The sequence below is a fragment of the Aureobasidium namibiae genome (genome assembly GCF_000721765.1).
Source record: "Aureobasidium namibiae CBS 147.97 unplaced genomic scaffold scaffold_2, whole genome shotgun sequence".
NCBI lineage: Eukaryota > Fungi > Ascomycota > Dothideomycetes > Dothideales > Saccotheciaceae > Aureobasidium > Aureobasidium namibiae.
This window is the reverse complement of record NW_013581207.1, coordinates 1-15,013: the sequence shown is the minus strand read 5'-3', so window position 1 is coordinate 15,013 and position 15,013 is coordinate 1. Positions and strand designations below refer to the sequence as shown.

General features: G+C 45.7%; 4 protein-coding genes across 4 annotated transcripts; 1 reads left to right on the top strand and 3 right to left on the bottom strand.

Moving 5' to 3' along the window:
* Positions 1-244: 244 nt before the first annotated feature.
* M436DRAFT_37636 (PR-1-like protein) lies at positions 245-1,108 on the bottom strand (the record flags this gene model as incomplete). The annotated part of the gene is made up of 2 exons (XM_013575220.1): positions 245-324; positions 385-1,108. 2 exons carry the CDS (start codon positions 1,106-1,108, stop codon positions 245-247), a joined length of 804 nt encoding a protein of 267 aa, XP_013430674.1.
* A 1,226-nt stretch (positions 1,109-2,334) lies between these two features.
* M436DRAFT_38479 (general substrate transporter) lies at positions 2,335-4,075 on the bottom strand (the record flags this gene model as incomplete). Its single annotated transcript, XM_013575369.1, has 5 exons — positions 2,335-2,427; positions 2,483-2,852; positions 2,893-3,622; positions 3,676-3,811; positions 3,863-4,075. 5 exons carry the CDS (start codon positions 4,073-4,075, stop codon positions 2,335-2,337), a joined length of 1,542 nt encoding a protein of 513 aa, XP_013430823.1.
* Positions 4,076-5,521: 1,446 nt separating this feature from the next.
* M436DRAFT_37967 (glycoside hydrolase) lies at positions 5,522-7,720 on the top strand (the record flags this gene model as incomplete). Its single annotated transcript, XM_013575276.1, has 1 exon — positions 5,522-7,720. The coding sequence occupies one exon, from the start codon at positions 5,522-5,524 to the stop codon at positions 7,718-7,720; it is 2,199 nt and encodes a 732-aa protein (XP_013430730.1).
* A 3,352-nt stretch (positions 7,721-11,072) lies between these two features.
* On the bottom strand, positions 11,073-12,416 carry M436DRAFT_78115 (uncharacterized protein; the record flags this gene model as incomplete). The annotated part of the gene is made up of 3 exons (XM_013575815.1): positions 11,073-11,474; positions 11,537-12,241; positions 12,333-12,416. 3 exons carry the CDS (start codon positions 12,414-12,416, stop codon positions 11,073-11,075), a joined length of 1,191 nt encoding a protein of 396 aa, XP_013431269.1.
* Between the last annotated feature and the right edge of the window lie 2,597 nt (positions 12,417-15,013).

The window sequence follows — 15,013 nt, the reverse complement described above, 5'->3', positions numbered from 1 at the left end:
GAATACGACAGATTCTGACGTTAGGCTTCTGACAACTGACGCATCGCAGGACCAATGACTTTTATACAGAGACTAGAATATGGCAAAAGGTCGAAATTGGGCTGCAGACGACAAAGACAATGATACAATCATCTGATATACTACCAGCATGATTCATAGCAAAGAGTCATCAACCTGGCAGCGAGTCATTTTCTCGGAAGAGTAAGGAGAAATAAGTCATGTTTAGCTGCATTACTACCCGTTTCTACAAACCATAGTTCCAATGAACTGTGGGACGATTGAGAGATTTGCCGACGTTGACATCGAATTCGCCAAGGTAGTTACCTGTAGCATGATAAGTAAAATGTCGAGCATAGAAGAAGAAGAAGATTTCAGTGAACTGACCTGGCGGTCCGTAATTGCACACGGTAAAGTATGGTGGAGTGTAAGGTCCGACATTGGCAAGACCTTTGGAGCAGTACTGTGTAGCGCAGCCGACCTTCGAGGTGCCCTTCCAGACGATTTGAGAAAAGTGACCCCAGTTGCCAAAGTTGGACATGTCAGGGTTAGCCTGTCCGTAGAGGTTTTGGAAGTACCCAACCTCGCTGTTGTAGAAGAGTTCGGTAATGGTGGCTGTTATATTGTCCGCAGCAAGTCCGGCCGCGATGTTTTGACCGTAGCCACCACCGTCGGTTGTGGTGTTGTGAGCATACACACAAGTAGAAGCGATCTTTGCGGCGGTCGATGCGAGAGCATTATCCCATACGAGATTGCTGGCGGAATGATTGGCACGGTGGACGTTGTGCGAAACAAGGACGCGCTGCTGATACGTCGTGGCCTTTGCCGGGGCCGCAGATGTACTTGAAGTTTTCTTCGAAGTGCTGCTGACCTTCACTGAAGAAGTGGACGCCTGTTTTGTCGAGATGGGTGATGCTTTCGCAGTCGAGGTCGTCTTGATTGAAGTAGTAGCTCTCTTGACTACATTGATGCCTTCCTTGGCGTTGACCTGACCAGCTACGATGGGATAGCCAACTTCGTAGTCGATACCATCGCCAAGATCGAGCTTGACCGGACTGGCGAGACTCCGGACAACCAGCGCGATACTGAGGAGAAGGGTACTGGCTCGCATGGTAATACACTTCAGAGTGTTCGGGCTGTTGTACAAGCGGTGGTGGAGTGGAGTGTCTCAGGTATGTGTTATTTGAGTACCAGATCGAAGAAGACTAGAAGAATGATGGAGTAGAGCAAGATGAGGGAAAGCAAATCCTGGCTGCTAATACTGGTCCTTCAAGGAGCGGAGCAGTGCAGCCTTTATGTCTGTTCGTCGTATATGGGTGTGAGGCAAACGTACACATACTGACATCAACAACCGTTTGATGTAGAGCTAGCAATAGTACTGTTGCATATCTTCTAAAAAGTGGAAATCACATTGTACTTTGTGAGAAGCAAGTGTGGCCAGGGAAAATCTAGGCCTGTTTGATAGGCGATGGCGAACGTTAATGTTTGAGAACGGCAGAGAGCTGTGAGAAGAGGGCGATGGACAAATGAACACTTACGACCTGTTTTGAAAGGATCAATTCTGGTCAGCACATTCATTCAAAGCACATGGGGATGCGCCATCGGATCAACATCAAGTTTTTGGATGTATGCCATAGCAGAATTCCAGAATTCAGAGAAGAGACGACTCAGAAATCGACGCCCAGAAGAAGACCGGGGTTGCGAAATCTGGAGACGTTCAACGTTTTCTGTAAAACAGTTTAGACGCGGCTTCCTAATCGCGCGCACACGCCGTGATGACTAACGGCTTCGAGATGACCTAATATCTTCATACGTGAATTTATGCCGCATATCGCTTGTCTGTTTTAACACAGGCTGACGAGCGAATGGCGACGAGACAAGCGATCGTTTGCGTCATGTCTTGGGCATAGGGATGTAAGGGTGTGCTAACAGTAAAAAGCAGGGGGAGGATCATCACCCGTTCGCTTCTAGAGCAGGCTATGCCGAGATACCCAATGGAAGACACTCACGAGAAGAACTTCTCTAAATGACGTGGTAGAGTTCTGGGCATGACTGTCTATTTCCAGATCTAGTGGATGGCTTTGCTGTTCTTGTATGAGTAAGCGTCCGAGTTAACCCCCTATAAGCAAATCTCATAGCACCATAGTCCTGCTCTCATAAGCAGCTCCTAACAAGTGATGAGAGCAGCTCTCATTGCCGAGACATTCCTACTCTGTCCTTATCACGAGATCGTGACACCAATCTCCTTCTTCAATGTCCACCGCCACATCTAAACTTCATCCCTCCAGGCTACACCATTCGACGCTTGACATTGCGATGTTAGGCCTTAGGTTAGACCTATCGCCCACCCTGGTTTACAACTGTTCTGGAAAAGTGTCTCGGGGGAATGCGAAGCGCATACAACTTATCAATCTCCTCAAAGGTTCGTCCCTGATCTCAGATTTAGCTTTCATGCGGCAGATATACCAACAACAGAGTAGCATACCTTGGTCTCGGGAGTGAAAAAGTATGCCGCTACAGATAGCGCTATCAAAGCCCCGAAGAACACAAAAGCAACTTTACCACCCCAATCGGCCTCGTCTGGGTTGACGATATAGGGAAGAACGAACTGCCAGAGGCAGCTGTTGAGACCATTGGTGATGGTGCATAGAGACTGAGTGACACCACGAAGCGATGATGTTGGGATCTCTGAGGCTATAGCAAATCCAGCAGATCCGATCGATACTTGATATGCAAACGCCCAGATAGCCATGAAGGCAACCTGAGACAACACGACTGATTGTCCCTTTGAGGTGAAGATGGACAAGACGGCTATGATCAACATACACACAGTCATTGTGTATAAGCCTACAATTCTTGTGTTAGCGCGTCACTCAGCACTGGATACGTCGCTACGTACCATTAGTGATTGTGGAGCGTCGGCCGACAATCTGGAGCATGAATGCTCCCGCCAAATTGCCGATGCACATGATTCCGGCAATGGCAACAGTGAGGTTGAATACTGTCGTACCCTTCAGTCCACCCAATTGCATGAAGTATCCCATATATCCGAGGACCCAAGCAACTCCTGACCAATTTTGGATGAAGAAGACGCCCATTGCGGAGAGCGTCCTTAGAAGATTGGTGCCGATAAAGCAATCCTTGAAGCTTCCAGCATGAGCCGCGGCTTCGGTGTCTCCAGCGAGTCTTGCTTGGATGGCGTCGATTTGTGCTTGGACTCCTTCTTCATCGACGGGATAGAGGCGGCGGATGCTGTTCTTCGCAGAATCGACTTTGCCGCGTGCTAGCAACCTAATTGGTGACTCTGGTAGGAATGGAAGCAACACGAACAAAATGGCGCTGAAGCCCCACTGGACCGCGAATATGATTCGGTAAGAGTTGGGACCCATGATTGTCTGCGTCTGACGCATGACACCATAAGCTAGCAGTTGCCCGAGAGAGATGCAGAAGCTGACACCAGCTGTGACAGCTCCTCTGGTAGCTAGAGGAGCGATTTCAGAGCAGTAAAGTGGCGCGACGGTGAGGAAAACTCCTAAAGGCACACCGGTGAGTAACTTTCCGGCGAGGAAGAGGGCGTTATCGCCGTCTGAGAACCACTGAGCACAAACACCGCCGATACTTATGACTGAATCGCGTCAACTAAAAGGTCGCACAATATCATTACAACCATCAACTTACCAAAGGCACAGCCGAGCGGGATACGCTCTCCCACATATTTAGTGGACATACCAGCTCCAAGACCACCGAGGAGAGAGCCGGCAGCGGTACCACCGGTGAAAGCAAGTTGCCACTTCGCAAGGACGACATATTGACCCTAGGCAGAGTCAGCACAAAACATTCGGCCGGAAGGCATGTAAATTCTAACCATGAAAGGGACCCCGTATGACTGCCTGAACTGTGGGAGAGTTATGACAATGCCAGCTGCGAGTCCGTCGTAGCCCCACATGATGCAAGTGAAGAGCATGTATGTGCACCACATCATGGCGATTGGGTTTTGCCTTGCGGTGCCCCAGAATCCGAGCTTGTCATCCTCCAAGACTGAGACATTGTTGTCCTTCTCGATATGCTCCAGATGCATGGAAGCCTGATCCTTGGTGACTTGGGGGGGTTCTTTGTTGTCGTGCATGTTTGGTCTCGAAGTGGGACGGGTTGATCAGAGATAGGTTATGAAACAGTGGGTCAGGCACGATTCAAATACAATGCGAAGAAGATCTAGGGATTTAGGGCTTGGGTCTAGATTTCTCTGGGGTAAATGGAATGCGGGGCGACGTGGAATGTATGATGTCGAAGTCTGAACACCAGATGCTCTTATCATTAGGCTATGGAACAAAGTTCAGAGCAAAGTGATGTGGGATAATCTCGACAGGCCCTGTAGAACAGACGGCGGCTAAAAGCATGATGAGGGCATGAGGTTCAGCTCAGTCTATTCCATGATCGCAGGGCTTCAATAGGGAGGATAGCGTAACATCTGTGGCGATATCAGATCTCGATTTGTTCGAACATCATGTGGAACAGTCCGAACACATCCGCTTTCGAAACCAGTCTCAACTATATGTAGTCCTTCGAAAAAGCTTCCTTGTCTGCTATATTGAATCGTTGATTTCGCAGTGTCTCATCTCGAACTTTCGACAGTGTGTCGAATTATGATCATGGCCTACATAAGCGTGTTGACGGATCAGTATAGTCATTGACCACGCTGATCAGCCATGATTCAACTTCAAAGTTGTTTCCATTGCAACCAGATTATCCAGACCCGTTGCGACCTTGCGGAACGGTCAGGATATGATTATCCTCCGAGCCTAAGAACGATTGATGGCTCAAGGTAGAGCACTAACGCCATCCCATGTTGTTCTGGACGTATCAGCTAACAAAATCTGAAGTTCTCAGCTGATCTGACTACATGATTTGCGCCGTTTAGTCCAAGAGAAGTATGTTTCTCTTAGAGGGATACCTGAAGAAGAAGCGGTGTTGGACTGTACCACTGTTAGCATACGCTAGCTCCTACTAATCGATATTATGATCCTGGAAACGCCTACTCCTACCGGGATGAGTATAGGAGGCAGCACTAGCTTGCGAGTATGGTTATTCGGACGCCCGGAGCTCTTCTCGGCTGTTTCTCATGTTTAGGGCTCTCATTGCAACACAAACTCTGGCTATCCAGTCTGAGGACAGTAGCTTCGGTAGTCTCAGGAGGAGACAGTGGACAGAAGGGAAGGCGTCGGCTAGCTTGAGATCCGAGACGTCCGTATCTCTAAACGTCCCTCGGGATATTACGTTTCCGAGCGCCGATGCTTGGCGACATCGTGCTCTCGTACTCTTATTCGTACCTGTATCTCTCGACTTCACCTTAGGCTATTATGCTATAGCAGGCAGAATCAGACTCTTGGCTGATTGCAAATTGTTATGCCATCAATCTGAACTTCAAGCATAAAGACTCGATATCCTTACCCTTCACTGATCCCTGGCACCAGCAACACTCGAGCGCCCTTTACCCCTTATCTCTTTTACCACAGAAGACAACAACATGGCTACCATCACTGACTTCCCGTCAGCCGTTCAGGCAGTCATTCAGGGAGCATCACCTGAGACTGTCGCTGAGACTTTGCTGTCACAAATGACCCCGAAAGAACGTCTCTGGCTCCTTGATGGAGATGAACCTTTCTGGTCCGGGTTCATGGAAATGCTCACAGTGGGCTACAACATAAGACCTTATATCCACGGACAGCTTGACAGGCTGTCACTACCTGGTCTTCGCTTCAGCGATGGACCTCGTGGAATCGTCATAGGGAAAAGTACCCCCTTCCCTGTCTCGATGGCACGTGCAGCCACTTGGGACACCTCCTTGGAGGAGAAAGTCGGCCGAGCAATTGGTCTTGAGGCTCGCGCACATGGTGCAAATTTCTTCGGTGGAGTTTGCATCAATCTTGTTCGTCATCCAGCGTGGGGCCGAGCACAGGAGAGTTACGGAGAGGATCCTATCATCCTTGGAGAATTTGGTTCTGCTCTCTGCCGTGGAGTACAACGCAACGCCATAGCAGTCGCCAAACACTATGCTCTCAATTCAATGGAGAATGCTCGATTCACAGCTGATGTCACCGCATCTGAGGCTGTCCTTCAAGAAGTCTATCTCCCGCACTTCCGCCGGGTTATCGAAGAGGGATGTCTCGGAATCATGTCTGCCTATAACTCTGTCAATGGTCAGTGGGCGGGGCAGAACGAAGAGTTGTTGGAGAACACTTTGCGTCACCAGTTCAACTTCAAAGGTGTTGTGGTCTCAGATTTCATCTGGGGACTTCGCGATGGCCCCCTCTCCCTTAAAGCAGGACTCGACGTTGAAGAACCATTCCAGCAACAAAGGGCTCAACAACTTACTGAGGCTCTGGAGAAAGGTGATGTGGTCACGCAATACCATGTAGATCGCTCTGCGAAGCGTATCATAGCCACACAGCTTGCGCATTACGCTAATAGGGATAAGGCTGAGCCTGGCATGGAAGTCGTCTTTTGCAAGGACCATCAAAACCTTGCCAGGGAAGTTTCGGCACGATCAATGGTTCTCCTCAAGAACGAGCTGGTAGAAGATAGCCCAATTCTTCCTCTTCGTCGCGCTGAACTGCGCAACGTCGCTGTGATAGGTCGCTTGGCCAATGTAGCAAACACCGGAGATAACGGGTCTTCGGCTCTCAGGAACAATCATGACATTGTGACTCCGTTCGGAGGTCTCAAGTCCGGTCTACCAAACGCGTCTGTCACACTCGAAGAAAAGGATGATGCACAAGCAGCCGCCAAAGCAGCTGATGAGGCCGACGTCGCCATCATCATCGTTGGATACACCTCAGCGGACGAAGGAGAGTATCTCGACCCAGCTATATTGGGCGACACGTCATTGACTGGAGTGTTCCCACCACACGATGGTTCACCTGCGGCAGATGCGATGGTGAATATGATTAATGGAAAAGGAGACAGTGTAAGCATGATAGGATCAAGCGAAGGCTTCGGTGGCGACCGCCAAAACCTTCGCATTCGACCCATCGACGTCGAGATCATCAAGGCAGTCAGTGCCGTCAATCCTCGTACTGTTGTCTGTATTGTCACGGCAGGTGCAGTGATCACCGAAGAGTGGCGCTCACTAGTCCCCGGGGTCGTCGTTTCGTGGTACTCCGGAGCCCAGGGTGGAAACGCATTGGCCGACGTTCTGCTTGGTGATGTGGACGCTTCAGGTCGTTTGCCTTACTCCATTCCCACCACTGAAGACCACCTGCCTTACTTCGACATCAACGCCAGAACTATCACCTACGACCGTTGGCACGGCCAGAGATTACTGGATCGTCTCGGTGAGGACGCAGCTTTCCCTCTCGGCTTCGGTTTGTCTTATACCTCTTTTCATCTCAATGACCTCACCGTCAAAGCTTCAAGTCTTTCCGAGGAGCTAGACGTCACTGTCATGGTCAAGAATACTGGCACCCGTGGAGGACGTCATGTGGTACAAGTCTATGGTAAACCCCAACGCGATGATAAGGAGTTCCCGGCTCGTCTTCTTCTCGGGTTTGCCTGTGTCAATCTGCTGGCGAAGGAGACAAAGATGCTTAGGATCTCGGCATCGACTCGCCCGTTGAAGATGTGGACAGATGGGAAGTTCGAGTGGGCAAGCAAGGAGGCTGAGATCGAAGTTGGCGCGTATTCGGGCGACGAATCGGCACTTAGCCGTCGTATTGCTTTGGTGTAGTTCATTTTAGGATGATCGTGTCTTTTGTATATCTAAAGCTGTACGACAATCTCACCTCCATTTTCACGTTTGTTCTGCCAAAATGTTTCATGTGCGAGAGGGGTTATGCCAACATTCAGCGCTTGACTGTGGTTGATGGCACAGTCATGAGAAGAGTATGTCACTTCTGTTAGCATCACAATCACTTCGGGGAAGTATTACGAGGAAATGTGAGTTGGATAGAAGAGTCTTGCTTCCGATCTTCAGCTGGCCATGGAGTCAGTCATCATCGACGGCTCGACTTCCTGCTTTCTGTGCATCTTTCTTGCTGGTACAGTCTGGAAGATCTTTATTCATTCTGCTACCCAACAACACTGTCCTCCCTTTGCTCAGACTCTTCCAGGCAATGACTTCTCTAGAATTGCCCCTGGAGTACTGCCCGAACGGCCCTTTTGCTTATCTCATCCCTCTTATACGCTCATAGCAGTCGTGTCTGTGTTGATGGTTTACAGAGCTGGCACTCGAGTGTTGGCGGAGCTGTCGGCAGTAAGGAAGGCGGCAGTTTCAGTCTCCTGGGCGGCGATTATGGAGTTGATGCGACATGGTGATTGATGTTTTGGATGGATGGCGTGGTGGAGGGTATTTGTTAGATGTGAGTTGCGTGGACTTGGATGGAAGTCGTTGTCAGTGAAGATATGATCGCTCAAGGAAATGCGCTTCAGAATTTGTTTGTTTCTGTCCCCAGACGGATCCAGCACATTGGCAGGTATTTTCTGACTCTTCCTCATCACTTGGAAAGACTGATTATGTTTACATAATAACTAACGGGTTTGTCATCCGGGTCAGGTTCAAAGCATTCACGACATGCATGTCAGAGACTAATAAGTCTTGCAAAAAGTCATGGTTAGGGTATTCATTGATACCATCTAACCCCAATCGCTGTAACAACTGTGCTTTTTATATGACTTTGGCCTGTTACTACTTACTCCATCTTTAAGACTCTTAGCTTAATTTCCTTCTCCCAAGGCTAGCCCCTATTTAAGTTCTTCTCAAGTCAGTCACATAAGTCTCGAGGTTAACATCATAGAATGCTATAGAGGCATGATAAGTTGGATGGTCGTCGTATCTTATATGGTTGTAGTAGCCTAGTGAATCTAGCGGTATAGAGGGATGGCTATTAGTAAGATGTAGAAAGAGTCGTAGAATGATAGTTATAATTAACGCAAGCTTTAAGAGAGCTTCTATTTCAATTTTGTGTGGTATCTTTACGTATAGGTTACGGAATAATGTCATGGTTACAAGCTTTAGAATCTGTGCTTAGATCTAACGAACGTAATTAAAATACTAAGACATCTTAACTATCTTTACCTAGACTTATCTACTATTACTAGTTAAATGTCTTTAAACCTTTATAAACCCTACTATACCTACTTAGTCTACCCTTCTAAATATATTCTACCCTTTTAAGATAGCTATTCCTAACGCTAAAGTATATTATTATAAGATTAAAGACACTAGAATTCTAATATAAGATATTATTAAGGGTATAGGCACTAAATACGGCTTTAATAGTAAATGGGTAACTAAGTTATATAGAGTCTAGACTAATAAATATAACTAGTAGGAGTAAGAGAAGGAAATTTACTAGTAGAATTACTTTACTACTAATATTAAAGACTTTAATATCTACTTTATATACTATAGATCTAAGAATCTAGATATAATTCCTTTACTCCTTATCTATAGTTAGTGTTATAGCTAACTATTCTTCTTAAAAAGAATAACTAGTTATAGAGTTAGACTTATAAAGAGAAGTATTAAGTAAGTAATAAAGTAGTAGTATAATATATAGTAGTATATACTAAAGGGACTGTTAGAATAACTAATTAAGTTAGATATAGGACTTCCTAGTAGAGACTTACTTACCTATATACTAGAATAACTTATAAGAAGTATAGTATTACTATAGACTTAAAGGCTATTGTTATAGCTAACTATCTTAGATAAGATAATAGGTTACGGGGTTAGACTCGTAAAGTAGAGTGTTAAGCGAAGTAAAGTAGGGTATATATAGTAGTATATACTAAAGGGACTATTAGAATAACTAATTAAGTTAAACGTAGAACTACTAGAGGTTGTTCTGCCTTCCTATATACCTTATCTATAATAAGCGTATATAAGTATCTCACTTACTCGCTAGGTAAGGTGGTAAGGATCTACTTCGTAGCTTACTAGCTTACGGCGTAAGGGAGTAATGATTTTCCTCGTAGCTTACTTGCTAAGTAAGCGAGCTATTAGGGTTACTCTAACCGCACCACTAGTTAGTTAGCTTACCTGCTAAGTGCGTAAGGATCGGCATATAGCCATCCTACTCACTTCCTTAGCGGGTGAGGCCCTCTAGCTAATAGTGGATCGTAACATACTAGCTTACTAAAGAATATCTTTAAAGAGAGTAAAGATAAAGAAGTAAGGGTACTCTAGACTAAGACTTTAATATGTAATAGACTAGTTATATATTCTCTAAGCTATCTTATAAGTCGTATTCTTATATTATAATTAAACTTAGGCTATCTCTATATAGGCATTTAATAGTAGAGAAAGAGGTAGTTAAGCTTAGTAAGTAAGATTTTATATTATATCCTAGCTACTAATACTAACTAAACGTTATAAGCCGTATAATATAACCATAATATCTTGTTTAATGTAAGTGCCGAATAACCATATTTTTTTACTTCTATAACTAACTAGGTATTTCGTATTATTGCTATACGAGTTATTAGCTATTATGATATAGTGTAGCCCTATAGCCTAGACCTATTTAGGCTAGAAGTATAGGCATTATATAAGATCACGTAAAGGTTAGCGGCTAAAAACATTAAGTATGGGGCATAGATCTTAAATGCTGTCTACATCATCGTATTAGTATACGAACCCTAAGGATGCTAGCTAACCCCGCACTGTCATGCTAGAAACAACGTTCCGGGATGTGTATTATGCCCGTGCTATTGTATTAAACGACCGATTGTTCCGTACGCTGCTGACCCCACACCGTTGTGTTCCAAATACGTAGGGTAACTACTCATTCCTACCGTTATTCTCGGGATCTGGGTTTCCGCACATCCGCTGATATTTACTGTCGTTCTCGGAAGTCAAGACGCCGAAGATCCGCTGATCACGTGAAGTTTCGATAGGCGAGGCGTCGGAAAGTTGAGGCCTGCTTCTGCGTCCGGCAAGGACCTTTTGCATATTCTATGATATTGTCGAACACTATCGTTCGTACTCCTTTGCTGCACAGAAGACACGTGGTCTTCAAAAAAGAATAAATTACTTGAGCAAGATGATGTCCAGTCCAATCCAAAGCCAATCTAAAGATTTAAAGGCTGAAGTTCACCACCTTTATCCCTACTTCGTGCGAGAAACCGATCCAGTCTACGTCTTCCGTCTTCACCAAGGAACCACGCCTGGCCTCCTGCTCCGCATAGATGAGTTTAAGCAGGGCGAGTGATCGTAGACTTCCATTGCTCAGTCCCACGGCCTGCATACTTTCCATGAGTTTCACAGCTTGGACCTTTTCCTGTATGCTTTTGCTTGCATAGCCAGCCAAGAAGAGCGGGAAAGACAGGTGATGTTGGCCGAGACTCTGATTCGATACAAGAGATAGTATCTTGGAACAGTGTTGCGCAACCCATTTCCGCATAGGAGACAAGCGAAGGGACTGACCTGGATACATGCTAGTATGCAAGTAGATGACGGTAGTCGAGTATTGCAGCAAAGCCTTACACGAGCATTAGTAGACCGACTTTAAGATATTTGAGCTTGACCGGAGGCTTGACTTACAAAGTCCAACATCGTACGTGATAGCGGATCCACCCATAGTCTGGCCTCTGACGAGGTCCGTACGAGAATCACCTGGTACCTTCGGGTCCAGCCTGAGTAAAGATGGTAGTGGAAGTCCTCGATGCACTTCTGACGCATCGCAACATCGCTCTTCCCTTCCTTGGTCTCCTTTCGCATCCGCAAAGCCAGCTGGCTCAGCTTGGCGAACTGCTTGCACATAAAGAGTGCTAAATCGTGAACCGTCGAGGAGTTACCAGAATCGTTCTGCGAGTCGATATCCTCATGCGCGTACTGCAATTGAGTCCAACTTGGGAGAAAGGAGCCGTTGGCGAGATGAGCTCGTACACACGATCCTGCCTCGTCATTTCCTGCCAGACTCGATTGTGTATCGAGATACAGGATGTACCACAGTATGTATGCCTGTGTCTTGTCCAGCTCGTCTTTTCGCAGGCAGTACATCAACCGCGCGAGATGCTGGAGATGCTGGGCCCACATGTCTTGATCTGGGATGCCCTGCGCTACACAACAGATGTCGTAGATAAGTAGAATGAAGTGCAGATAAAACAGAGAGCTGGGTTCAGCCCATGCGCAGCCGATGCAGGTGGAGATAGCCCAGTCGTAGTGCTGGAAGGCCTCTATGAGAAAGCTCTGCTGACCTCCGAGTACCAAGCTCAATGACGAGAGGGCGCAGATAGCATGATAAAGCTAGCCAATAGTCAGATATCCTGAAAGAGGGAAGGATTTTAGGATGCGGTCTGTCACAATCCAGAAGCTCATCTGAGGGTTGTGTACTTACCGGCTTGAAGCCCTTGGAATGATTCAAAACTGCTTCCTCAGCTTCAGCATCGATGCAAAGCTTGTGTAATGTTCCAAGCGGCATGATTCGCGGTGAAACAAAGGCTCTGTAACGCAGCAGATGATCTACAGAGTTTTCTGTACTGTAGTTGATTAGACCAAGAGAGACTGACGGAGCAGAAAAGGCCCGCACCGGATCATTTATGGCGGCCTCGCTATGCTTGAACAGAAACGGCAGGAACTCTGGAGGCCCGAAATCCTCAAATCTCGAGGATATGGCTAAATCTGATCCATTTGTGTAGTCGTTCCCAACACGGTCAGGATCTGGAGATTGCCTGAATCGAACGTCCAACAGTCCTTCGGATTTGTGCAATCTCGTGAGGTTGTCCGGATTGATGATGAAACTGAGGGAATTGATATCTTTACTTGAACATATGCCCACTCTGTCGCTCTCGTTACCCATACTCATCAAGGCTGGTTGCGATCCTTCTTCTGGAGCCCATGATCCAAAGTCGCTGGTAGATTCTTGCGTGTATTGTTCCCAATGTGGTGTACCAGAGGTGATGAAGTGATCATGCATACATCCAACGTGTTCGCTAACATGGCGGAACTTCCATTCGTAGTCAAAGTGGCATTCCATACGCGACCGCGTACGTGCACCGCAACGTGGATAGATCTCATCACATCTGACTCTTCTATGTCGACACGACCAGCAATTCGTTTTACACCGCTTCTGAGAAAGTCTCCTTCTTGGTTCTCGGGAGCTTTGAACATCGATTGCAGAGTTTGTGTCCGAGTATGATGCAGGCGCTTGTCGCATGGTGGGAATCGAATACTCAAGGGAACTAGCATTGTCGAGGCCGAAAATTTGCTTCATAGGTGATGGCGTAGGTGGTTGATCCAAGACGCGAGATAGAGCATGAATGGTGGGGTTTGTAGTTTGTATGCAATCTTGGGAACAACACTATTATATTACTACACCTCTTCAGAAGTTTTCAGAACAGTCGAGATGATCAGACAGACTTTGCCTAAAGTCCCCTGACTGCTCACTACCGAGCCAAACATCTGCACCACTATCATTAGCGGTATGCGCTAATCACTCTAGGGCCGCATGCAGAAGATGTCACTCTCCTAGGTATCGCACAAGACCATCGAAGCAGATTCATAAAGATGGCACGGAAGACAATTAAGACATGTTCCGTAACGTGCGGATTCTATAGCATGTAGGAACGGGAAATTGCCACTTCCGAATGAACGGAACTGCGGAGACAGTTGTGTTAAGCACGGACATTAACGTTTTAGTTTGCCCTATTAAGCCGTACTTCCTCTAACCTTCTTTAGGCGAGCTATACGAGGACCTCGTACTCGTAAGTATACGACATGCACTAGTCTATTATTAACGATCTAGGCAACTCTATTACATAATCTACCTAGAACGTTATATATCTAGATCTAGATATAGAGCCTATTAAGTGCCTTAGAACGTATTAAGATAGGCTTATATATATAAGCCTTAATAGCGCTAGCTAGTAATATAGTTATAAATATAGGTCGGTTACTAGGATATAATAGCATTATAAATCTATCTATAAGTAGGTAAATCTAAATTAAAGAGGTAGTAATATACGTATAAAAGTAGTATAGACTTAGATTATTCTATAGGAAAGTTATTCTTACTACTAGACGTTTCTCTATAATAACCTCTAGATATAATTCTTTAAGGTAAACCCTAAAATAACCTAGCTTTTAGGTCTAAGATAAAATAATCCTTATAGATAAGCTAGAGCTTTTAGATCTAAAGAAGACATAATTTCCTTATATATCCTATTTATACTTAAATTAAAAGAGAAGGCTTACTACTTATCTTATTAATAGATTAGTTATTAAGGCTAGACGAAAGTTAATTCTTCTCCTTAGTTAGAGATAATAAGACAGACTAGGTATATAAACGGTTACGCCTTTACTACTCTAGTACTACTTACTTACCTTATAGATCCTATAAAGGAGGCCTTTATGTTTTAGCTAAGAGAGAGCTTAAATTAGATTATAGAGTAAGTAAATAAGTCTATCCACTAGGATAAGATTAACGTTTTTAATTAAATAAGGATTAATAGCTTTATATAGCGTCTATAGGCCTCTAATCGACTACTTATATTTAAATTATAAAAAGCATCTTATTATTAGTATATAGGCCTTTAGAAGCGCTTAATCTGCTTTATCTATTAGATAATAGTATTTAATTAAGGCATTAAGCTTATATATTAACTTATACTAAGCTAGTTTGTGAGCGGATGTCATCTGCACTGCGTGAGTGATTGATGTCTCAAACTAGGGCGGCCGGCTGCCGGGAGAGGATCGCACCGAGCCGGATCCTATCGAGACACTTGCTGACGAATTTGTTCAAGCCACTTGGGACTTGTCTACGATCCGTCTGTGGGCAGATGATACTCCTCGCGCACCCGAAATGGTTGAATAGGGGATCAAGTCGTCACATCGTGTGTCACGATCGTGCGTCAGTTTCAGCGGGTGGGAGATCGAGTGCGAGATGAAAGTTCTGTGCAAGCCATGCGTGCGACGGGATCTGGCTTTAGGGTTAGGGTTAGGGTTAGGGTTAGGGTTAGGGTTAGGGTTAGGGTTAGGGTTAGGGTTAGGGTTAGGGTTAGGGTTAGGGTTAGGGTTAGG